The sequence below is a fragment of the Trachurus japonicus genome, chromosome 20 (assembly GCF_045865225.1).
Source record: "Trachurus japonicus isolate A0001 chromosome 20, Traja_1.0".
Lineage (NCBI taxonomy): Eukaryota > Metazoa > Chordata > Actinopteri > Carangiformes > Carangidae > Trachurus > Trachurus japonicus.
In genome coordinates, this window is record NC_140926.1 from 12,525,760 (window position 1) to 12,552,600 (window position 26,841).

At 41.1% G+C, this 26,841-nt stretch overlaps 1 protein-coding gene across 1 annotated transcript in view; it reads right to left on the reverse strand.

The window, feature by feature from the left end:
• The window catches only part of dok6 (docking protein 6), a 42,448-nt gene extending 16,015 nt beyond the window's left edge, over positions 1–26,433 (reverse strand). Inside the window, exons 1-2 of the mRNA XM_085763639.1 lie at positions 26,040–26,433; positions 2,480–2,587 (exon numbers count right to left, since the gene is read on the reverse strand). Coding sequence (XP_085619765.1) covers positions 2,480–2,587; positions 26,040–26,105 — 174 coding nt within the window. The 5' untranslated portion in view covers positions 26,106–26,433. The remainder of the gene's footprint in view (positions 1–2,479; positions 2,588–26,039) is intronic.
• Between the last annotated feature and the right edge of the window lie 408 nt (positions 26,434–26,841).

Genomic DNA, 26,841 nt, shown 5'->3' on the forward strand with positions numbered 1-26,841 from the left:
ACCACTTTGCAAGCAGCTGTGCAGGAACGACTTGCAATTGTGAGTCAGAGATATCAGAAATGTCTGACAACGATATGTCCCAGTTTGTGAGAAGCACCATGAACACGGAACGTCAAACTGTTGCAGAACGGCTCCGAAGGCATCACCACTGGCAGTTGCATCAACAAGAAGTCTAATATTAACACCAGCCAACGTCACACTTACACAAGCAATTCAGCTCCTTTTACAGGAGATACACACAAGATTCCTCCAGTTTCAATAGCTAACAAACTGCTACTCATGCATAACACGACAAAAGCAGCTAATTTCGACTATTCATCTGGTGCTACAACAATGTTAGCATGAAGGCAAACCATCTTGGAAAAAATGGCAGATTTTCTTGTTCCTCCCATTCTGCTGCCATTACAGCATAAAGGACACAAGCACTAAGCGTTGTATGCAAACATCAACATAGATGTGCAGATCTTTAGTAGGTGTAATGTGTGTACTGCACCAACATTAGCTAATTAGCACCTAAACAGAAACAGACAAGGCTCATGAGCTATTGCATGTCGTTTTTGCATGTACTGTATTTGAATACATTTGTCATAAATAGAAGTAGTAATTGTATCTTATTTATTTATACTTAGGGGGATATTTTTGTTTGAAAAAATTTTCATGGAAACCCATTCAATAGTCCAATAATGTAGAGGTAAAAGGTGCCATAGTTGCGCAGGTTTTGCCTATGAATGCAGCTAAAAACATATTGTTTCCACTTCTACTTGCATATCTGTACTTAGATATTTAAATGCAAAACCATCTTTCCACTTTAACTGTTTCTGTCAGAGGCTCAGGAGAGCTCGAGAAATGTAGCACACAGAAAAACAACTTTTCACAGGGCTAAAAATATTGCTAAAAATATTCAGGGACCAGCGCTCCTCAGACAGAGAAAGCTGCACAGGGAGAGGAGTGGTGGTGGTGGTGGTGGTGGGGGGGACAGACAGAAAAAAGTGGGGGAGAAAAAAAACCAATCCCCTTTGTGTTGATTCTGTAAATCAGCCACCAGTGCAGCCTATTTCCTCCCAAAGCACTGCAGCGTTGAATGAAGCCCTCAGACGGGACCTTTCTTGATCTTTGTGGCGATGCATTACCAGATGCACTGGTGCATGTGTGCGCTCATCGCTCAGTCCGGCGCTGGGTGTGTGAGATGTCTCTGGTGGAGGTGGTGGGTGGGGAGGGGGTACAGCCACACACAGGACGCCCCGTGTGACAGCATGATGTAGTAGGCTGGGAGATACTTCATTCACGATGCATGGCTGGGACTGTAGTAGAAAGGGATTCTAACAAAGTGGATAAAAGCATCTACAGTACCTATCTCATCTCTAGGGCATGAGCCTGTGCTGCCTTGCACACTCTCACTCTGTGAAATCGAGGGATTTACAGAAAATACAAAATTCATAATCACAAAGTAGTAAAAAATCTACTAAATCAACTGTCAAACATAAGAAACCTGGTGTCAAAGTCCCCTATCGTCGTCCGTTATCTCCTCTCATTACTGTAACACACTGTTCAGAGTGCTGCTCCTTTAACATCATCTCCCCTCACCGTGATAATGAGCCATAATTAGAGTATTTCAAAGGGCTTAAGAGGCAGGGAGAGACATATTATTCTGGATTATTACTTTCAAAATGGAAGAAAAGGGCCATCATCTGTGGCCAGCAGACATAACTTTTTATACGAAGATGAACAAGGTGCTGGGCAGGTCTGTATAATACTGCTTTGACAGCATTTATTCATAGGTTTAATTCAGTGTCAAAATCGCCCACATTTAACAACTTAATCTCATGAGGACTGATTTGATCAAGTCATATCATATATCGTTTTAATTAACACGAGGATTATAAATGTGTTGTGTGATGCTGGTCTTAGAAAAATGGGTTCACCAAAACTTCATAAATCATACTCTGGATATGATTCATTGATTTCATGGTTATCTGATCTTGTTGAATGACTTTAATCGATGAGGTCGAGTGATTAGCATTGCTTTACCACACGAAAATGGAAAATTCATAAAGATGCACAAAGCTTTACAAAGTGATTTAATGTTTTGAGCTGAATAAAATTATGTTTTTATCCACTTAATCTGCAGCTTACATTAGTTACTTGATTACTCGTTTAATTAATCAAATAAAGAATAATGTCAGAATATAGTGAACAATTTCACAATTCCCCACAGCCAAGGTTAAGTTTTCAAAATACATTTGTTGAAATATAATGAGTGTGTGATCATAGAAGGTTTAAAAACTAAGGAATGGCTCAATTTTTCTTGTTAGTCAACTGTTTCAAGTAATTTTACACAAACAAAGATCATTATAGGATTATGGGAAAATGTTTTCAGCATTTTCTGACATTTGGGTATAATAAAGACAACATAGATTTATAGATACTGAATGACAATGAGTGATCATGATGAAATATATAATGTGTTTGGTGCAGTTACCTTGTGGAAGCTCCTGAAATAGGCTGCCTTCTCATCTGGGTACTTCTCTAACCGGCGGGGTCCTTTACTGGAGGCTTTCTTGAACACCAGCCAACACCTCCGGAAGATCTGACAACAGAGAGCGATGGTAGTTACAGAAACACAACCTCCCTGAAGCAGAAGAAGAAACACATTATAGCGACTGCAGATACAAACTACAGCAGAACACAAACCTGCTGTCCAGAGAGGTCGAGATCAAATTAAACAAAGACAGAAAAATCTACTTCTGCTTCTGCAAAGAAGAGAAATCAGCGCCAGCTCCCATCAAAAATTCAAGCTCGCCATTAACCCCTAAAATCCACCTCAGCAAAATGTCCAAACATCAAAGCAAGTGAGCACATCGGAGGAGCTGTGCATGCCTTTTTAAAATATAGATTGGCCTTTGGGTTTGTTCCTGTCGTTTACGATTGGGAGGCACTGACATAAAGTAGATAACATTGATTTGTATCCTGGTTATGTACTTAAGCAAGATGATTCCTAGAGAATGACATTTTCTGGGAGACTTTAAACACCACACTGAAGATTGTGGAAGGAAATTAAACTATTAGACCTCGTGAATCAAATCATTTTTGGAATATATTTAATTCAAAATGTTTTAATCTCATTATCTCGGGCCTTTAGATAATATACTGAGACGACCGTGACAACTGATGTGCAAAAAATGCTTTCATTGTGGCAACTTCACTCACTCTTTCTTTGATACCATGCATGGAATTCAAAATACTGGAGTATAAAGGACTAACAAAAATGAATTAAATAAATTAACCAGATCATTAAACAGAAACAAATTTCAAACATGCAAGGTAAAAAAAACAATGGAATGCGTGAAACCAGCTTTATAAATTGAATTAAATAGAGCAAAGCAGCCTCTCACCAATGATTTGTGTTATTCAGAATTAGTCCTGAATGTTAAATCTTAAAATCGTGCCTGCCAAAACTGCCTCACAGCAACACAAGATGAATTTTAAATATAAAACGTGCATTAGAGAAATAGATACTGAATTTGTAAAAGTCTTTTCCTCGGAGTGAATGTAGGTTAAATGTCTTATTAATAACTTTTATAGTTATCAATTAATAATACTAAGCTGTTAATTTGTTCATTTATTTCCCAGCTGCTTACTGCATTGACTAGTTTATTTATCAAAGGCCTCATGGCAGGCATTAAACATTTCAGAATATGTTCCAGAATTCAAACTAGAGCAAAAAACCACTGAACAAACTGAACATAAGCTTAACAACTCTGTATCTTAGACTCAACCTGAAATAATGTTGCTCCATTTCCATTGTGAACACACTTTCGCTTTTCTCTTGCCACACCATATGTAGACATGCGCACACTCTCCCGCCTTTCTCTCACTCGCTCTGGTGCAGCAAATGACTGTACAGTATATTGATTACTGGACCACAGTCTGGCCCATCCACCGGCAGAAAAAGACACAAACAAGGGGTGTTGTGTGTCGGACTACCTCAAGGTCAAATCAAGAAAAGGAACACACAAGTGCACTCATGTAAACACACTCCCACCTTTATACACACAATACAAAGAAGATGCAAATTCACACCTTTATTGATATGCAGAGCCTGTTATTCTTTCTCCACTTTGCTCCATTGTGTCAATCATTTAATAACTGATACAGTACTAATTTGTGCATCCAGTATATGAATTTGAAAAAAAAAAAAAAAAAAACCCACAGCATCCCTCTTAACACAGCTGGTGTCAAGGTATAAAAAGTCCAATACAGACAGAACAGTGCTATTGAGATGGAGAATAAGTGTGATGGCTGGTAGCTTATGAGTCCTATGTGGGTGCCTATCTTTAATAGTAGGACCCTTCTATTTCCTGGTGGAGACAGCTGCTATCACTCTGCCTGATGTATGATTGCCCTGGGCCGCATGGTTGTGTTGGGGAACCATGGATGTACGATTAATTTGTTTACTCAGCTGGTGTGCTTCATAAAAGGCCCACTGAGTTGAACTTGGCACTTTGCAGTAATTGACTAGAGTGGATCCCCAGGTCCTTATCGGTCTGCCTTGATGGGCCCCCATTCTAGTTAAGTGTTGCCCAGGAACATTATAAACAGCAAACAACACGGGATATGTGTGCCACACACACTCGCTAATGCACTGTGGATGATCTTTTACACCGCCCATAAAATGTTTTAAAGAAGTAAAGAGACGAGGTGGTGATAAAGACTTTCTCCAGATTGAACACAGTTGTATTTAGATCCATTACATGTATTTTTTAAAAATGCAACATGACTGCGAGTTTGTGATGGAAACACAAGAGTAGATATGAATCCCCTTTGACAATGGCCATTACCACATTTGTGCCCTTAAAACTCTGAAATTAAAGCGAGCCTCAATTCCCCTTTGGGAGCTTGAGTCAAAGCAATGCTGCCTGCTTGCCGCACACAAAGTAATTCACCCTAGGAGTGCTCAGATTAAGTAATTATACCAGCACAAAAGCAAGCTCAGTGAGATAGCTTGTGCATAATAAGAACTAGGGGGTATGAATGGAGAGGGCTTAATTTTGCCTGTTCCATAGTTGACAATGTTTTGTCGAGGCGGTCCTATTCTTGGGCTGCTGTTGGGTCTTATTCAGACACTCTTACACTGATTGTAATTACACAGACATGAATGAGACTCTCTGCTGGTTTGGTGTGACTCATTTAATGGCAGAACAGTTGAGAATACACTACTTGGCTCCGAAAACAAATTCACCGCTTCCAGGAAGAAAACAAAGGACGCTTCTGGGGAAGATGAAATCATCTTAGTTTTTTTTTTCTTTGAACCGTTCCTCCTCCACCCGCCCACCTGTGGTATCCCTGTGGTCAATTACACAGACTGGCTATGACAGAGCTGTCATTACACAGAGCCTGACATAAAAAAAAATCCTACATACATAAAGAAAACAAGAAACAAAATTGAATTTGGAATGTGTACATAAGAAAGATGGCAGACTTGTGACAAAAAAACAACAACGCCTCTGGCTTTGATTCCTACAGTGAGCAGCTACTGGCTCTTTGAGGCCGGGATCGCACTGGATGGCACGAGTGTGTCAGATGCCTAACGTGTGATCTTCGTTTCAGCGCACGTGTTCACGGGTTAGGTCACACTGTTTGTGTGATGCACGCTTCATAACATCTGACTATATTATCATTAATGAGGAGTTTGTACGTTTTTTGTTTCATTTTTAGTCAGTCACTAGATAAGTTGATTTTAGTGGTATTATTCTTTTGGTGTTTCAAATGTTTTACTTTTACTATAACTTATCATTGCTGTAGTAATTCCAATGGAGTTGTATTGTTATTTTCTTGTTCCTTTTATATGCCTCCATCTGGCTATGACTTCCGCACCAATAGGCATGAGGCCTTGTCTCATCTTAGAAGGAATATGACTCTGAAACTATACAGCAATTCCTCTTCTATGTTTAGTTTGTTGGGCAGATCAGGCGATGGAGAACTACAAGGAATAAGAATTCACAGAACTTTTCTTATTTTTCTAATCATACAGAAGCAGATTTGATGATTATTCCCCATGACTCTTGAGGTCCAAGATCATACTAATCCTTAATCCTTAATCCTTGAAGTCTACTAATGGTTCAGTTTATCATGCAAGCCTGTTTAAGATGTAAAAGTGCTATGACATGTAACACAAGAATACATATTAAGAGAGCATCAGTAGGTCCTTTGTCCTAAGGACACGTGTCATCAGCATAGAGAGAGATGCCATGTTTCCTACCAACTGCACCAGGGGATGAAACCAGATTTTAAAAGTGTTGGTCCCAAAATAGATGCCAGAGCAACAGCACAGTCATTTATTTTTTAAAGAGAGGATTATTTCTTTTCTTTCCACCAGAAAGACGCAGTATACATGAGGCGATGTACATTATTTTAAAGAATTTGAGGATCAAAGCAGCAGCACTCAGATCGATGAGCGGTGCAAGCTCCCCAATGTGGCATCCGCCAAATTCAACAAACAACCCTTGAGTGACAGTGATTTGACAAGTATTTCCTCAGAGCAGTGTGGGAATACACTATATTATGAATATATTCATTCAATACAGATTATAATAAGTAATACAGTAAGTAGGACCGACGTGCCTTTTTATACCTAGAGTAAGCAGCTTCTCAGCGACAGTCCTCTTAAAGGCTAAATATGAACACTAAAGTCTGAACCTTTCCCATAGGCCTGATTGGCAGGTCCTGCCTTAAAGTCTGATTAATGAAAGACAGCATGTTACTGAAAGTCTGTCGGAGAGGGGTGTCTCTTCTGAGCATGCACACACACCCACACACACACACACACACACACACACACAGTAACCACCATCTCAGCACTTCTTCACATGGTCAAATATAGCTGCAATATTTAAGTCTCTTGAAGACAAAATTATTCATGTGATCCACTGGTCAAAATGGTACTTTCTGTGGAGAGCAAAATTCAGCAGGTTGCAAGGATCATTAAAAGAGAGAGAGAGAGAAACCTCACATGAAGATTTAAAGCAGCCATTTTATTGTGTATTCATTTAATTTCTGAGAGGTGGGATGAGCCCACAGGGCCAATGGTATCCAAAAGAGATTGGATCATTAAAATTTAACACTTCATTAACACAATCTTAGGATGATTTATTAAAGAAAACTATTTTTTCAACACAAGTTATCCATGACTGTGCATTATGGGCGTGTGAATGTGCATGTGTGTCTCTGTCCTCTTCATTAATAAGCAAACAGACCAAAACCAGAAATCAATGGGATAATAAAAAATAACAATCCATTCCTTTTTCTTTGTGGCTAAAATTGTCCATATCTTTGTGTCAAGTATGTGAGTTAACGCAGGAATACAATTAATTATTATTAGACCATAAGTATTGCCTACATTACATTTACAAAAGATATCGTTGAATAATAGTGATCACTCTTAGCAGTGGTGACAGCCGAGGCATATCAAGAATCTTTACAATCTTTGTCTGATAATCGCTCTTGTGATTGTTTTCAAGTGACGAGAAATAATTAATGAGAAATGGAGTTATGTTAGCTTTGCAAAGTTGGACAGGATGTAAAGATATTTTTTCAATAGCAGATTTCCTTGTGTGTCTGTTTAATAATAGAGTTACTGTATAGGCTACTATCTGAAGATAAATATCAGCTGAGAGATCTGACAACTGTTGCAACTTCACTGTAATACAATAAAACAATATCCTAAATAGTTCAATAAAAATTGAATTATCTGTAATATATATATGTAATATATATACGTATATATCTATTCCACAGCAGCAAGTTATGTGGTAGTGTATAGCGCATCAAATCCAGGCTGGTAAAGTTAAACAAATGGCAGGTGAAGGATTCCTAAAGCAACATATTCTGTAATCAGATCAAATACAGACCAAGTTCGTCATAATGCAATACTAGAAAAGGCCAGGCTAAGCTAATCCATGTAAGGTTTCACTGAAATCCTTCCTCTTGTGGGGAAACAGGAAAGCACGAATAGAGTCATATAATACAGACTGCTTATGAGAACCTGCGTCAAAGCTCTGAAGAACTTTGATTGGGACGACTCTCGGGGAAACTCTGAAATCAACACAATGTCTGTAGAGTGGCCCTGTGATAAGCCAGGATCTGAGTTCCCCTGGAAGTGTGTATAATAGAATTGCTTGAAAATTGGTTTTCACTCGCACTCTCAATCAGTTTGCCATGACCTTGAGAAAATGTGTAAATCTGAATGCTGAGCAGGGGGGGACAAAAAGTACCAAAAGTGTGTTTTCGTTTTGTCATCATGTTGTATTTTTGAGAAAAAATGTGAGAAATCCACTTTGTATTCAACCTAGAAAAAAGGAAAAAATGTGCGAATAGTCAACAGGTCAACAATATATTCACTTTGTACTAGATTTGAATAAGATACTCTTCCCTTTGCTCTGAAGTGCATCTCTATGATTCTATGCTATCAAAAAAGAAAATGAGAACATCACCACACATTGCAAGGTGGTGTGAAAAATAGGCAGCAGCAAAAGGCAACCAAGTGGAGAGAACATTTCAAGGGCAATCGCTTCACTTTTAGGGAGGTCCGTCTGTGGTGAGGAAAACACTTCAGGAGGCACTTGGCAAGGTGCAGCTAGTTCATCAACACCAGCTCCACTACAACAACCACACTGAGACAGTCGTACGAGAGGACTAGAAGAGGGAGTCACGCCAAAGTATGATCACAGAGAGACAGATGGAAGCAGACTGTTTGATGGTGTTCTTACAAAAGGTTCAAAAGGACGCCGAGAAAACACATCTGTCTACATATAAACTAAACCTTGCTTTGCGGGGCGGTGACATTTAATGAAACAATAAATGCCTCTGAGTTCAGCCTGGGTTCCTGACAGGTAGTTTCGTCAGAATATATCATATAAAACAAAGTGTGGAGTCATGACTGAGAGGCCCGGTGGCGAATTTAGGGAGGCAGACACCTCACGGACCCCCGGTAATGAGTCAGCTCTGAAGTCTCGGTCAAACACAAGGTCCATTCACTTCACAGAGCATTATGAAACTTTGGGCATTATCGAGGAACTGTCTCGCCTCTCAATAAAATATAGACCCCATTCACCCCACAGGCTAAATCACTCATCATTTGGATGAACTGAGGAACTGTCTAAAGATATGAAAATGATTTCCAATGACAGCCCGCTTCAGGTAAATGACTAATCACACAGTGGAATAAAAATAGATGTCTGGTAAGATTCTCTGGGAGCACTAGTGAGTCTTGAAACACAATCGCAATACCTCAGAGGTGCAGATGCATTTATTATTCCTGAGATATTTGATCAGAAATAAAAGGGGCGAACGTGGGAAGGGTTTGTAACCTCTCGATGAGTCATGTGTCCTACAAACTCCGATTTAAAGATGATTGCTGCCGCACTTGCTCCACAATAGAGGACATGAGAGCACTTCAATCAAGGTAGTCCTGCAACACTTAGGCATGATGGTAACAGAGCAGATTTGGCCTCAACTCAGAAATAAATGCCTCCTGGGGGTTAGGGTTAGAAAAAAGGAAATAAACTACTAAAATCCTAATTTTCAGACACAAAATAATGAAATCATATGGAATAGGATGGGAAGTAGAAACAAATTTATTCATAAGAAACACACTCTTCTTAACAATTCTCAGCTACAATGAATTTAGAAACTCCCAAAGCGTAAGAAAATGTTAGTCTCTGTTGATATTCAAGGAATCCACCCCTTCAGCTTTATACATAAAACTTTTCCCCTAACAAAATAATGAAATTAATAATAAAAACTAGTACAGCAGCCGAGACAAAGTTTGGCTGGAAGCTCTTCGTGATATTTGAACACATCTTTTGAAGCTCCCTCCAAAAGGCACAAACAACAGTACAAAAACAAAACAAGCGAACCGTTGATTCGGATTTCCAAATCCACAAAACAAAACAAAAGAAGCGACACACATCTGACTCAATAATGCCCCAAAAATCCTAAGCATTTTCCTCACAGCCGACGACATTATAAACACGTCTTGTTACTTATAGCGGGGCTGCCGCTAATTAGCCGTGATGCTGAAATGAGGCACTGAACCGTTTCAGCAAAGTGGTTCATTTCTTGGTGTTTCATGTTTACAGTGCAACATGTACTGGCCAGAATGTAAAACAGGAAAATACAAGTGTTTGTATGTCACAAATGGAAACCATGATCATACCTCTGTAATTACTGTAAAGGCAATCAGCATATTTTGTATGCATGAAGTGTGAAAACTGAGAAGTCGATGTGCAGTGTGGGCGTAGGACTGCATTATGTATTATGGAACACAATTCTGGAAAAAAAAAACACTTTATTCCTTTTTTTATTAAGAAATAATAACTTCAAACCACGTTGAGACTAAGACTGTTTTACTTCTTTAAATTGATCTCCAACGCCTTGGAATACAATCTGTCACAGAGGCTACACAGATGAGGAACACAAAAAATCCCATCCAATTATCAGAAGTAATAAGATCAAAGTCTTCGTTGTCCTCGGTGGATCCGTCACAGATACAACCGAGCCACTCGTACGCAAAATGTCAATCGGTATTATTAACTAAAAGTCATGGAAATGCATCATTTCTTATTCTTGAAATGTCGCTCCATGATTAGAAAGGAAGGACATCGAAAGCAGATGGGAAGCAAGACTTTGTGCGTCATCGGTTGCGTCATATGATACGTGCTTCGAAGCCTGAACCTCACTGCTAATTAATAAATGCAAACATGGTCAACATTAAACCTGAGACATGAGAACATGAGATTCTTATCACTGTGAGCATGTGTTAGCCTTCAGCTTGGGGCATCAAAGTAAATACAGACCGTCTATAGATCGGCTGCAGACTTTTGAACCTTTTGACCTCAAAGACGATTTGAGTACACTCTGATACAGAGCTTCGCCCACTTTAAATGTTTCCATTTGCTTTTTTTTCATTGTTTTTTGTGGTAAACTCCTTGCAGTGCTGCTCATCAAGTCTTCCTCCTCATTCAGCTCTGCATAAGCTACACTGTTCCCCCGGTGATAATGACGCCTGATGGACTATGACAGACCAGGCCCGGCGATATCAGCTCCCGGTGCTGGCAATCAATTTCAGACAGCGGCGAGGTCTGCGCTGCTGTGTCCATCTTTATAATTTGATTTGTTATCCCGTCGGACAGTTGTTACAGCTATCATTGCAGCGATCACTCCGACAACCACGACCCCAAGCCTCCGGCTCCCCTTCCCCAAATCCTCCCAGGACCGTTCCGCCGTTTCAACAAACTCTCTGCCAAAACGTGACGGCTGCAGAAGTTCGTCTTAATTGCGCCCGTGATCCCTCTGTCACTCTCCTCCCTAACCGCCGGCTGTCACCTTTGACTTCATACATAACTCTCATCCCACCTAACTCCTCACCACCACCACCCACCCCTCCCCTCTGCTGAAATATATTTCCTGCTGCATCTAAAATGTTTGGACATCCCATAATTTTGTAATTCGCCCCTGACTACAGCTGTTGGCAGGGTGGTGAGCCAGCCGCGCCCCAGTTAATCATAGATTACTTTATCTGGGCCATTCCAAATCCTCATGTGTAATGCAGTGCTACCTCAGCAGCAAGTAATCACTGCCCCCCCCCCCCCCCCACCCCCCAACTCCATCCCAAACACACACACACACACACACACACATGCACTAATGCACGCGCGCGCGCACACACACACACACACACACACACACACACACACACACACACTCCCCCTCCTCCATTTCTCTCCAAGCCTGATTTGTCTCTGTCTCTCCTCTTGCCCTTCTCTCTCTTCTAAATTTCTCCTCTCCCATTCCTCATCTCTTTCTTGTGTCTATGCATGATTGGACATTCTCATCAAACATTCATGAGCTAAACTGGTCCAGAAATGTAATATCATAGTATTAGTAACCCCTTATTTCATTTGTTAAGGCCGTGTGGCTGTGACTGGGTGGCATTACACACCGAGTATATGCATAGCTGAAAAAACAGATCCTGGTCACAATGTGACATGAAATATGATGGACAACAGGTTCCAGCTGATTCCACGCCAAAGGAAATGGACCCATCCATCCAGTATGACAAAGAGCACGATGATTTTGCGATGGAACAGAAATAAAGGCGGGCAATGGAGGGGATTTAGAAAATGCAAAAAAAAAGGATGAAAGAAAGTTTCAAGCAGTGAAAATGATCATGAGGTGATGAGAGTGTCTCAACAGGCCAGGGCCATGGAGAGAACTGGCTGCAGCCCTCCATTAGGATCCATGATAAATTACACTTTTAAATAGGACTTGTGGTCAGAGCATGGAGGATAGATGACAGTGACGACCACTGCTGTATATCTTAAAGTAATCCCTCTTCTTCTTAATCCAGAATTTAAATATAACATGAAGTATAAGATATTTGGAAAATCGACAATCAGGCAATCTTACAGAACTCCTTTCAATTATCAAGCAGAGAGAAGAGAGGGAGTGCAGTCGTTGCTTGTTACAGCGGGGGTGGGGGGTTTGAGGGCAGTTTAACCCATGCTGGGCTGGGCAGCACAACCTTGAGCAGGCAAACATTAGTTAAAACGAAGCAGTGCAACCCGCGCGGATGCAGCTACTGTAGCAGAGCATTTTCTTTTTAAGTACAGCACAAAAATAGCAGCCAAATTATTCTGAAGGAGATGTAGGTCAATATTGAAGTTTCTCTCTCAGGTGTGAGGGAGCGAGGGGAGGAAGGAGCAGGAAGGAGAGGGGAGGGGTGGGGAGGGGTGGCGTAAACAGGTTGGCATATCGCTCCTGTCACAGCTTTTGGATACATGCACCGTTTCGTTTCGGGGAACAAGCCCTAGGACAGGAAACACTGTTTTTACAGGAAAGAGGAGGACAAAGGATTAAACCACAATCATAATCCCATAATCTACCCACGCAGTTTTCTAATGTTGCTTACTCCACTCTGGCAAAGTTATCCCATCGTATATTTTAGCCACTATTGATTCCAGTGACACAGGTTGGCAGGCGCTGTTAGCTCCGGTATACGAGGCTGCGGTGGATTCGCATGCATGTAAAGCATTTTTACGGGGGGGTGGAGGTGCAATTTTGCTTTAAGTCATCATTATGACAATTGCCTGCTCTTTAAACCATCCCTCATCCAAACCTCTTTATGTATTACAGCTTTAGTCAGCAATCCTCTGCAGACACACACACATACACACGCATACACACGCATACACGCATAGAGCAATTTCCATTTAATCCATGTACAAGGCTGGAGCGTTCACAGACAATAACACACAGACAAAGAGGGATTTGACTATGGCAGAATACCCACGCCAACAAGCACACTGAGACCTCCGTAGACACAGAGCAGCAACACAGGGCCGGTGTTATTTTCTTTATGAGACTGGAATGAGATGTCCACCACTGTGTAGCCTCTAGCCAGGATGAATGTTAAACTCTACTAAATCCATAAATGAAGGGGAAAACGCTCTGAATGCACAAAAACCGCAGAACCTCCAGGTCTAGCTTGTAATGCAGGCAAAGCCTTATTTTTCACTTGGGTGTGTTGGTGCGTGAGTCGCCGGCGGCTTCCAGACGAGCAAAATTAGCATCTAGGCCAACAGGTGAGGGGTTGTTACATGGAAACTAAATACAGTGCTTCAGAAGTGACCGACTAACCTGTGTGGGAAAAGAATATAAAGTAAGTGGATGAAAGGAGCTCTTGCCCACAACCATGACGCAACCCCCCTTTCTTCTTAATTACCATTAGCTGACCACTTGATTATCATATCAATAAAGACTGTGAAATCGAGTGAGGCGAAGAGCGCTGCGCGGTGTTCCAGCAAATATATGCATGTTTAGCAGGATATTACGAAACGCAGAGTGTTTTCCAGGACACTTTGTGCGAGCGTTTGTTATTTGAATTTCATCAGAAGCCCTAAAAGCAGTAATCCGCGTACATTGGTACAGTCAACCCCAACCCTCCACACCCTCCCCCCCTCCAAGGATTAATTCTAAAGAGGTACTCGCTCACTGATGTCTGGGCTGCTTCTCTGATACGGTTAGCTGGGAAAGCAGCGGGCTCCGTGTCTGCAACAACTATTCCCTCACAAGCAGAGAGGCTAGAGATTTGTGCTCGCTGGAACGAACTTGACTCAGCCACATTTGGTCTGCAAATCAAAGAGGACACCGGGGGAGTAAACACACATGTGCGCACAAAAAAAAAAAAGAAAGGGAGGGAGATGTACTGTGTGGACGCGCACTTTTTATGTCAAAGAAGCCGGTCCGATGGAGTTTGTCATATTGTTTTTGTCTCATTTCCTCCCAAAGAACACACTCCCTTGGATTAAGTGGGCTGTGATTCAGTGTCACTGTGTGTCTCAGCGTGAAATCATTGAGGAATGCAATTATCACTTCGTCCGACAGACATTTCTCTGAAATGGGAGCGAACAACTGGGAACATAAGAGGGAGGGAGGTGTGTTTGTGAATGGGGAGAGAGTGGGGTTACACCAGTTAATGTTGACCCCAATGTCTGCTTTCGCTTCAAACTTCCTTTTGTTAAATTAGTTAAGTCCTAATCTGCTGGCATATTAAGCCCCCACTACGATTCATGATGGGTCAAAAGTTTGCCTTATTCACTCTTTTCTCCTATCATATATTTCACTCCGAATTCCCTCCTGTAACCCCATGTTTTCAATTGTTTTATGACTCTACGGAGCCATTTTTTCCCATTATGACCTTTAAATGATCCGCTCAAAGTGCCACTGCCAAGGCTACTATTGTGTGCTCCATTTCCCCTGGCAGAACTTATCCAAAATTCATTCCCTGGACAATAATTCTTGTGGAAATATTAAAAGCTGTCTAATAGAAAAGGGGATCGGATCGCCTTGGCCCCCGCACTTGAGGTCAATTCGGCTCATTAGAATGGAGTGCAATTTTTTTTTAAAAAGCTAGGCCGTTTCGAACCGGCAGCGTGAGTGAGTCAGCTGTCGTTTCATGCCGCACTGGGCAGGTACCACACTGTCACCCCAGTGCTCAGCCAGAGGTAAACTGTCACCTCTTTACTATTAAAAGAACTCCCACGAGAAAGAAAGAGAGAGGGAGGGAGGGGGAGGGAGAGGTGGAGTGGGGTACAAACTCATCTCCAAACAAACACAAACAAACATTGTTCCCACACAGGCCAGTGACATGAACTGCCCCCCCACCCCCCTCTCCTCCCTCCGTACACAACACTCCAAGGTCGAGGTTTTCTCAACAGTGCATTAATAATACAGCGCTTAACAATTAGCGCCACATTAAAAAAGCCTTGTTTAGTCTCCAGCTTGTGCAAATTTACATTATTCAACAAGGCTGTTTGCTTGCATTCCAAGCAGATAAGGTGTAATTTTAATTATATATTTTTTTTATTTTTAGCAAGACCATAATAATATTTACCTATGCACCGCAATGAGTGAATTCAGAGCACAGGCACAAAGACAACTCCCCTTAACACACATAGAGCACAGCTGAGGCTATCTTTGGCTACACACTGTACTGAATGTGCTTGGCAAGCAGGCTGATGAAAGGTAACAGCAGGAGCAGAACTCATTATAGATCGTGATTCAAATATAAAACGGTAGGAGGAACTTCTTTTTTTATTTTGTTCTTAGAATGAATTCATTCGGTTCAATTCTGATACTGTATATATACGACCGTGCAGGTCAGCTCTGACATCTCATCTCTGAACATCTCATTTCATCAAATTTCTCCTGATCACATGCTGAATAAATTGACTTGGGAAGCAGTTTGAGAGAGATGACTGACCGTTATCATAAGATGATACAAACTGACAACAACTTCTGAGGGAATCTCTGATGGAGTTTTTTTGGTCTCTTGATTTTTTTTGTCCTACATTTGAAGGCAACGATTCAAACAGAAAGAAAATCCTTCTAGAAACTGGACATCATCAAATATCTACACACATACAGACATGAAAACACCTATGCAAGTGCACACCCCAACACAGTTCTCATGCACGCACGCACACACACAGACACACAAACTGAAGTGAGCTTAGCTGCAGAGTAGAGCCCCGAGGGCTGGTCTGTTGATTAATGAGGGGCGGAAGGCGAGGAGAAGAGGATGAAGCAGAAGTGTTAATGGAGCTATGATAGATTCCTCTAGGCCTGGTGTTTTATAGGTGAGTCTCCAGTGTATCTGCACAATGTAGCAATACAGTACCACAGAGATCTGTAAAGCTCAAGCCCTGCGTGGGAGGTGAAATATGTGGATCAGATAAGACTTGAATATAGAGCGAAATACATTCACCTTTCAAAAATCACCCTGCTAACATTATTAAAGGAATTAATTTAGGTATGGCAATACTTTAGGTCTCTTTTTTCACACACATACACAAGATGACACAGGAGTAAGAGTAAGTCATTTACTAACTTAATTAAAAACATCTTTTAGAGGAAAGAGAGTAAAACACAACTGACACACACCCCTGGCTAACCAACAAAATTTAACATCTTTGTATGTCTGAAAGAGTTTTGAATTTCCATTTTATCATCTTGAAAGAAAGTGATCAAACAAAGCTAAAAAAAAAATTAAGCAAATTGGGCAAAAAAAAGAAGAAAGTGACTCAGTTCCCCTTATATCGAACTTATTGTTGCTGCTGTGCCGTTAAAAACTCCACAATTCTGCAGAGGGCTTTCAATTTGAAATGACGGATCAAGTAGAATCACGTGGCAACGTCCTGTTGAGGGGGAGAGAGAGAAAGTTACATTTAGCTAATGCTATGGATTTTTATGGCCCATTGATACTCACTCATCATGTGCATGTCATTCAGGGTGCACAGCGAGTATGTGGAAGACTGGGCATAGTTCACCTACTTAGCAGGTGCAATGTTTACACAAGGTTGACTATCTTAGTTGAACATGGTAAAATCAAACAATGGACAAACTTAAAGGTTTTGTCACAATGATGACAAGTGACAACATGAAAATCATCAGGGATCATAACCCATCCTGATGGGGACCTGTATGTGCCGAATCACAAACACAATGAAAAGTAAAAAAAGATTAAAGTCAGTACTTTTCATCCTCTGGGGACCATGATTGTCTAAACAAAATTTGCAAAACCAGTTCTGAGATGTTCTTCAGTCTGGATGAAAGTGTTGAACTGACTAAAAATAGACTGACATTTCTATCAATCACTGATAGCGTGGTTCAAAAAATGATGGAGAACAGAACAGAACAAAAACAGATGGAGAAAAGGTCTGTGTGTATAAGATTGCTGTTTTTTCCATCTTTGCTTGAATGTATGGTGTTGAAGCAAATGTTTTGTGCGTTGTCAGGATGCAGGGTCCGCTGGGACTGGAAAGATTAAATAGCCATGAAGAGAGACTTCTCCCCCGATGGGATTATAGAACTTTGCACTTTACAAAGCAGCTCATCAGAAAACACCAGTAGCGCAAGCTGTCTACGAATGGATTTCAGGAAACGGGACAGAAAGCAACACTGAGAGGGCAAGAGAGAGGAGAAGAAGAGGAAAGGGCAAGAGAGAGAGAGAAGAGGAGGAAAAGTGGTCGGGACTGAAAGTAAAGTTCTGTCTGGTATTCTGAGAGCAGACACTGAGTGAGGAGAGGAAAAGAGACAATGGGGCATTATTACTCACCAGTCTTTTTATGGTGAATTCCTTTATCAAGTGGGCTTTGGACATTACCAACTGCTAATAACAACATTTGTCCCTGTTCGTGACAAAAAGCTTTTTTGATAATTAGGAACAACGGGAATCAATGATGTGAAATGTTCAAGTGAGGTCCGGGCAGAGATTTATTTATGAAAGCAACTATATAATAGAGGGACATTTTTCACAATGAATAACGACTATTGGTCTGTTGTTCCCATATCCTGCTAGAGATGCAATTCATCAGGGCCAATAAGAGCTGGTAATTTGTCTTCAGGTCTTTGTCTGATGGAGGAAGCTGATGGAAACCAACGGAAATGACCACAGAATGTATAGCCCTGCATATCTGTGAATTAATGCACCGAGTCCAAAAACATCTATCACAAAACAGAAAGAAGAACTGCAAGTGGACTACATGCACCCACAAGGCACACATTCATAAACAAACCTCAGCATGTTAAAACCCCTCCATTTGCAACGTTTTAAATTCCTATTTGGCAAATCAGAAAGATGGAGTGGAGAGCGTTGCTAATTGTGGCCACAGGATGAAAGAATCTAATTATTTGCTAATTGATATAATCTGATTTCTTTTGCACAACCGGAGTCACATTTATCCATGTTGTTTGGAGGTCTCAATTGCTTCCACAAGACGAGCACAGCTGACTGTGTCTTTTCTACACTTCACTGACAAGCACAGCTCCTGGGGTGAAAGATCTCCTGACATCCACCGTTCTAGACGGCCTGTCATTGTTAATAGTGAGTGCATGAAAGTGGCAAGATCCTATCTTAAATGGCTGTGCCATCTTGGACAATAGACACATTGTCCTCCACTTTTTTTCCTTCTTTTTGCCTCTGCCTTGGTGGGTGCTGCTTGTGCACCAACAAGGGGGAACATACCCACACAACAAAACAATACACACTGTCCATGTAAAGGCCACTGGATGCAGAATACAAATGCCCACTTGTAAGTCAAAAAGAGCTGAGACAAAGGAGAAATAATAACTGATAATGGAGGGAATGATTGCAGACAGAGCGGAGAGGAAGGCACAAGTGAGTCAAAAAATGTACTTCTGTCCCATATCTAATCACCGAAAGGACAAAACTGTGTTATTTGATTGTTAATGTCTCGATCAATCATCACTGTAATGACTTTCTTTTTCTCTGCCAGTTGAGTATCAAGTCGTAAAGGTCGACAGAACCCACCAATTCAAATTTTAGAGGCTCCTCAATAAGTTTTCTGTTAGAAAAAAACCCACATGAAATCTTAGTTTTTATTCTTGTCACTTGACTGTTTATAGTATTCAGTCCAAGTTGAGGCTTCCTCACTGAAAAGGAGGGGAGGCCAAAAAAATTGGCTTTTGTTCAGCAGTGCATTACCTTTAATGACTCAACTGCTGTAGATGACTTAGGAGTTGTTTTGCTTGAAACTGATTGCAAGTGGATAAGTAGTTTTCACATGTAGGCTACTGAAATATAATATTACATAGCCTAGTATTTATTTGTGTTGTGCTATGCAACAATTTCAAACATAAAACAAAACAGACTGAAAGCTCCAACTGATAGTTCTCTTTATTGACCAACCTGACAATTATTTTCTTAATTAGCCTAATCAAGAAACAAAGCAAAACAAGTGCTCATCGCTATTTATTTGAGCCCAAGGTGCCATTTTCAATGTGCTTGTTATGCCTATAACCCAAAGATATTCATTTTATGATCATCTTTAACTGAGAAAAACAGCTCATTTCCACTTCTGAGACGCTGGAACCGGAGTGTTTTTGGCAAAGCACATAGGCAACGTGTCAGTTATCAGGGTGGTTGCAGATTTCCTATTGATCGAATGACACAACAACTTGTCATTTAAGATGCTTAGCTAAGTAGCTATATAGCTAACATTAGCACTAACCACCAATTAAAGATTAAACTTAAAGCAGATAACAGCGGCACGGCCGTTTCGGCTAATGCTGTGTTCAAGGCAGGCTTTTGAAACCGTAAGTTACAGCTTCAAGTCACAACTACCACTTGGTAGCGTTCCAGGTAACCCGTAGCTCGTGTTTTTACCGTCCTGTTGTCTGTGAAAGTTCCCTATAACGGCCACTCGTAACTTCCGACCCGTGAACTCGTACCAGATCGAACTGGTATGACTTCACAGGAAGGAAAAACACAAAGTACGAGTTTCCTTGAACGCACCATGAGTTAGCAGCCCCCGCCCTTGTCAGGCATCAATTGGTCCTCGTGCTACGTCACCACATTCACGCGCATCCCTTGGCTGCACACACAGCCCTTCATGCCGTTCTCTCCCCTCATTGGATAACACTTGTATCCCACAAGGAAAATTTTCTCCTCGGGTTACAGCAGAGCAGAGTGACGGAGAGACTCGTGTTTAGGCTGAAATACTTCATGTAGCCTAAGTGATTGCTGACGGAAAATAGGACTATTTAGGACTTATATTAACAAAAACATTCCACTGATATCTGCTTTAATTCCTTGACTCACCAACAAGACATGCAAAGCAAAGTCAATGCTGTTTACTGTAGTTCATGTCCCTTTGCCACCAACCACCAAGTTGCTACTTAGTATAGGCTACTAACTCATGCTAACATCAAACACTTCTCCACATTCTTTTGATAATTTTAGTTACCTGAATGTGTCAGACTAAAATATTCCCAAATAGCAGTTTCATGCAGTTACATGACTTTTCAAGTAGCCTAAGCTATCCTACTTCATTTCTCGAGCAAAGATAGGTAGCTAGCTACATGGGTTTTATATTTCAGGACTAAACATTCAAAGCCACGAGTTAGGAGTATTAAACCATGTAATTTGATGTATTCAAGCAGTCACAACACATTTGCCACTATTCTTTACTGTCAATTTCTGCTGTATCATGGCATAGGACACTGTAACAAAAGCACACACTCTTTCACACATTAAACTTCCCTAAAACCTTCCTTCAAGGCCAAAAATGGAGGGATTATAATAAGTCCTGTGCTGCAGTAGTCGTCGTACACAATCCGTAAATTACATACAGTTATTTGCCCTAACAACAAACTGCGTGCACACCCAAGATTGTGAAATGGTTCACTCATAAAAAAGCAATTTTAAGATCCCAAATCACTTCAGTAAATCCATAAACAGGACTGTAAACCGCGTTTTTGCAAATGATATCCTTGTATTAGGATGATGAATAACTTAAATTTTCAGCCTGTATTATTTGTTTACATCCACACTTTGGGCTGATTGTATTTTCACACTCCTACTCATTCTCGGCCAGACGTAATGCATTTTTAATGTGTTTTCTGTTTTGACATTTAATGTTCTGGTTTGACCAACGCACTCTCACAGCTGCACTTGGGTGGCAGTAAAGAACAACTTTCAAAATGTACTTTTCTCATCACAAACTGCATTAACGGTACATTGTATTATGTAAATAAATTTTTTGGATCTTTGCTCATCAGTCTGTTTATTCAAATTTTATTTAGGCATATGTTTAAAGGAGATTAGGCAGCGTTGCAGTTCAACACAAAAAACAAGTCAGAAACTTGAAAATTTATTCTGACTAAATGATAATATTTTGGGAAAAATAAAAAAACACATTCCTCAGTATTAACATTTGCTGTGGGTTCTTCATTATTCCTTCACTTTACATGTAGGCTACTCACTGTTTTAAATATCTGAAATCAAGTTGAATTCTAATCTTCTGCTTCTACTGCATATTTGAGAGAAGTTGGTGTTGAGTTTGTTGTGTGTGCTGTTAATCTCGGTGAAAATATTGGTTATGTTACTGTAGTGAGAAATAAAATTTCAACAAGAACCTATCTGTGTGTGAAGTCTACACGCTATGTGCTCCGCGTTTTCCTAAAATATTACATATCTGCCTCTGAGCCAGGATCGGATCTACAGCTCCTTTGAAGTGTCAAAACATGTTTGTGAATGGAGAGCCTGAATGGCAGACAGACTCACCTGCAGCAAACTTAAATGACCATTTTTGTTAAGGCTCGAAGAAAAGTTGGACAGACGAGGGGAAAATATTAAACATCTGACCTTTTCTGTTTACCACACTGGTCCTAAACCTGGGAAACATGCACCTGGGCTGAGACTGACACACATCTTAAGGTCATGTTATTCAGCTTTTCAAGACGAGTCCATCTCAGAGATAACATCTGCAAAATGGCAACATCACTATACTGCTGTTTCTCAGACTGTGCCAGACTTTATGGTTTTCTCTTTGCTGAGATATTTCACTTATTTTTTGCTCTCGTGAGCGTTTAGTTTGTCTTCATGTAGTTAAAAAAAATACTGTATGGTACAAAGCCACAGGATTAAAATTAATTGAGAATCCACACACTGTTCTCTGGCAGCAGATTGTTTACTTGTTTGTCGGGTGCATGTGTGTGCCAATTCGTCAATGCTGAACCGAGCCAATTTGTGTGTGTTTGTGTGCGTCTGTGTGTGTATGGGCCTTTGCTCGGTGTCAGGGGGAATAGCCTGTTGGGGTTATGGAGGGTGCAGTGTGGGGTGATGAATAGGATGCTTTTGTGCTCAGTCTCTCAACTGTCTGCAAACCAGTGAAGGAGAGAAAGGTGAGAGAGAAAGGGGGACGAGGTGAGGGGAGATAGCCAGATAAAGGGGAAGAAAAGAGGGGAAAAAAAGGAAGAGAGATAATGTAGGGGAGAGGGAGATGAGAGAGACACTGTGAAGTGTGGGGAGTACAGGTGAGACGCTGGGGGACGGGGTTGTGGAGCGGGGGACAGGGGGACAGGGGGGGGTGAGAGAATGGGTGGTAAGGTGAGGGAGAGAAGGGAAACATGAGAAAGGAGAGGAAAGAGAGAGAGAAACTACTTGTGCATTCAAGAACACTGCACTGTTGTCTCCTCAGCCAACAAAGAGACAAAGAAGTTGGCTAATGTAGGAAATCGTTCCTATTCATGTCCGTGGAAAAAGAAAACACATGTCCCAGGAGAAAGGGAGAAAGACAAACAAAGAGAAAGCGAAAGGAGAGAAAGTGCCCCGCTCGGTAATTTTGATCACTCTGCAGAACACAGACCTGACCTCGTGGCCTCAACCTTCACACATGATGGGGTTTGGAAATGAGCCAATCATATTGACGGATGCTGATGAATTCAGCCAAAGCTGCTGCTGTTGGCATGGCCACTTTAATACGTATCGCATAAAGAGAACCATTCGACTGTACCACTTTCTAATAAAAAATAATGTATAATACATTCTAAATGACACAGCATTGCAATGGAGAGCCAGATGGGAGCATTAGAAGGTCAACTGTGATGCAAAGTCTTGATATGTGATATTTGAAAGACCTTTAAACACACTTTATAAAAAAATATGATATAACCATCCCATGAGGATGAAAACAGCCAGGACCTTTCTGGCCTAAAAGTCCATTTGAGAAGGTACATCTAGTTACTCTGACAGGTAGGGCGGGGTGTCAAACCCTAGTGCTTTACTGGTAGCAACAGAAATGTGTCTGTAGCACTGATCATCAGAAACTGTCAAAAACCGAAAGTGGCACCTAAAAATGAAATGATTAGCCTTTCATTCAAAGAAATGAACGCCACCACTTTGCTTATCGATTATTTGTTTGCAAGCAAAATCATTGTCTGATTCCAGCTTTTCTCTGCTGCTTTTCTTATTCTCATGTCACAATGTGGACAGGATATTTGAGTTATTTGACAGACAAAAGCAAACAGTGCTTTCTCATTTTATTACAAATGAATCCGATATATCATGAAAATAACCTGCAGATTGATTAGTAATGACACTAATTGTACAGATAGATCAAAATAAGGCTGTTTTTCAGTCAACATTCCTGAACATTTATGAGTTAAACATTTAAGATTTTAGTTTTGAAGCTGAACTGACAGAAAAAGGAACCTTTTTTTTTAAAGCAAAAACACAATTTTTTTTTTTTTGCCTCGCATATGTGACGATTTCTCCTTTCATTTTCCTTTTTCTTTGAAACTGAATGTCTACGAGTTCAGAAGAATCTGAAGATGTCACCTTTGGCTCATTTGTTTACCAAACAATTAATCCGTTAGAAAATAATTAACAGATTAATCCATATATGACTAGTTGCAGACCAGCTTGTATGAGTATCTTAAATGAAAAAAGGGAGTTTGTTGAAAGAAATCTTTTAGTTTTAGTATCAGTAAAGAAACCATCTCCCATCATATTGCCGAGTACTGAAACATTTGATGAAATGATACCAGTCCTAGTGAGAGGATGGACCATTAGAGGTGTGGTTTGCACTTTTGGCAGCATTATTATGAGGAGGAAAAGGGAGCACATTGCTTTCCATGTTACAAACCCTGAATGTGGGTCTGCATAAATCAGAATAATGATGCTCCATGCCTCTCTCAGTAACCACAAACATTATTGAGCCATCGATGAATGTCAAAAAATTAGACAGAAATAAAATGAAGTAAATATGATGTTTGGGTTCACGTTGCAAATGGGCCACAAAACAACACTTTCTGGATTTTAGCCAACTCCGAATATAATTTCCCCTCCATCCAGATGTGTATCTCTCCAGTCCACCCACGCATGTGTGTCTGTCACATATTTGGATTTTCATCTCTGTTGAAAATACTTGAAATTATGCCATTTAGCGCCAACGAGCTATTTCTCTCCACAGAAGCACTAATCAAACAGGAGCAATAATCACAGGCATATCACTGCCTGTTGAATGAGGCGTACAAACACCTATTCAGTTTTGTTGTTTTTGTATCTGATTCAGAATGAGTATTGGCCTGGAATAACTAAAGAGACAGATAAATATTTTCTGTCTACCCCCACCAAGGTCCTCTGAGGCCATCGCAGCATGGCTTTTCTATGATGAAACAGCAGTGAGCGGTGGAGGGCTGAGGGAGTGGGCGATCAGGACACAAACTGTTTTTCTCCACAAACAGCAGGATGAGATGTGGAACTGGCAGAGATATGGCATCCATACCTCCAGCACAGCCCAACACAGCGTGCCGTGCATCCTCACCAGCTTCGCAAAGTCAGAGCCTCTCCAAACGCACATGTCCTGTTCCTCTGAATGCATTGAGCTAATAACATTATGCAAGAAGTAAATAAACCGAGCCGACTGTATAGGAGCGAGTTCATTTGCATGTTAACGACTACAAGTGTCTTGTGCTTTCATCTATTATAATTGGGATTATGTTGAGCGCAGAAGCAGTGGAGGTTTCTCTTACTCAACAATGATTACTCTCAAAGAGTAATCAAAGATAGCCTCAACAGCGGTAAACAATAGCAGAATAGTGCTGATGAGACCAGGTGATGATGTGAGGAGGCAGACATCATTAGCCTCCATCATCACACTTCATCAGAGGAGAGGGAGTGTGCCCGCTCTGTTAGTGTAATGAGCTGGAAGTATGAACAAAAGCAGATGGCTTTATGAGTCACACAATAAGGCACACATAATTGAATATATATCATTCATTTCAACATAAGCAGTTAAGCCGTTTTTTTTTTTTTCTTTTTGTGCCTTCTACTCGCTGTATCTCAAAGGAAATCCATTATCATGGCACCAAGGAGCCGCAATCACACCGAATCAGCTGGAGTTCAATGACACTTTTCATTACTGGGCATAATTCATCAAGGCTGAAAGAAAGTTAAAGTAGAGTGAGGCTGCGCTGACTGATAACAGAATGAGTGGTGGTAAACAGCATTCCTAGTTTTTCTATTATGTTGCTGGGACTCATATAACTCATAATGACATACATACTGTGATGTATGATGTATGATAGCTAAATTGAATGTTTGTAGCCTATGTTATTGTGTGGTTTCTATCTGTCAAAACATGTCAGTCAAAAGTGAATCATTTGCTCTATGATATTTTCTCTTTCTGACTTATTCCTCTGGTTAAAAAAAAAAAAGTGTTGCGGCTTCACAAAGTCACAACATTTGGTGTTAAGTTTCTCAAAGTTACATGGCAGAAACTGAAAACAGCATTAGTGGGGATGTGATTTACAATTTACAAAGACACGCACATGACACCCAGCTGTCAATCATCTTAGCATCTCAGCATGAGTAGATTTCTTTTTTCTTTCTTTCTTTGCATAAAAGCAGAAGTGAAAACTTGGCCGCTGCTCGTACTGCTCTAATCTGTCTTTTCTCTAGAAGAGCTCCACAGCGGGAGCAGCTTCCTATGGAGCAAATTAAAGCCCCTCTCTCTTAATCCAGCAGCCGCCCCTGATGCTTAAAGACCGCAAACAACTGGAACTCCTCTCCCTCTTCATCCTCCTCCAACAACCTCACTCCCCTCCTCCTCCTCCTCCTCCTCCTCCTCCTCCCGTGTCTCCTCCGCCGCGCAAGAAGCAAGTGCAACAGTACTCACCCCCAGTTTCTTACTCCGTATCCTCACGTATCCCTGTTTGACTATGTCGTTGAAGTTGGAAGCCATGGTGAGGGGAAGCAGGCAGCTTCCTGCCCGGGGCGAAAGATGAAACAAAGTAACCTCTATTATAAGGTGGCTGAGTCTTTTAAAACGCGAGGCTCGGTCGTTTCGACATCCGGCAGGACGAGAGCGAGCGGTGGGCAACCTGCTCCTGTGTCAGCGCTCAGGCTGCCCGGCTTCAGCGGCGCGATCCATCCGGGAGAGAGGAGGGAGGGAGATACCATTCGTCAGCTGATTCACTTGAGCCGGAGAGGAGAGGAGAGGAGAGCGGAGCGGAGCAGCGGAGAGGAGAGGAGAGGAGAGGCGCGCTTCCTGGACCACACCATCCCCGAAAACACGGAGGGGGTGGGGATATGTGGCGACCGAGGAGGGCGGGAGAGGGGCATCTTTAAATCAGAGGAGGAGGAGGAGGAGGGGGCCACTATTTATGTGAAAAATGAGCCCAGTCATAATATCATAGTCACATATCTAGAGTGAAATAATAGCCAATTAAAAATGTATTTTGATCTTAAAAGTGACCTTTCTAACCCCTGAGTGGAGAAATGACTCAGCCCCTTAATGCTCATGTTGGCTTATATAGGAACATTTGCCAACTTTAGGTGGATATTGTCCCTTAACTGCATGTTTTATGATCAGTTCTTTTTTTATTTATTGAGTTTTTTACACAACAGATAGTTAGGCTACACGGTTTCATTTTCTGACTTTACGAATCCTCTCTTCCAGCGACACTTTTAGCATTGTC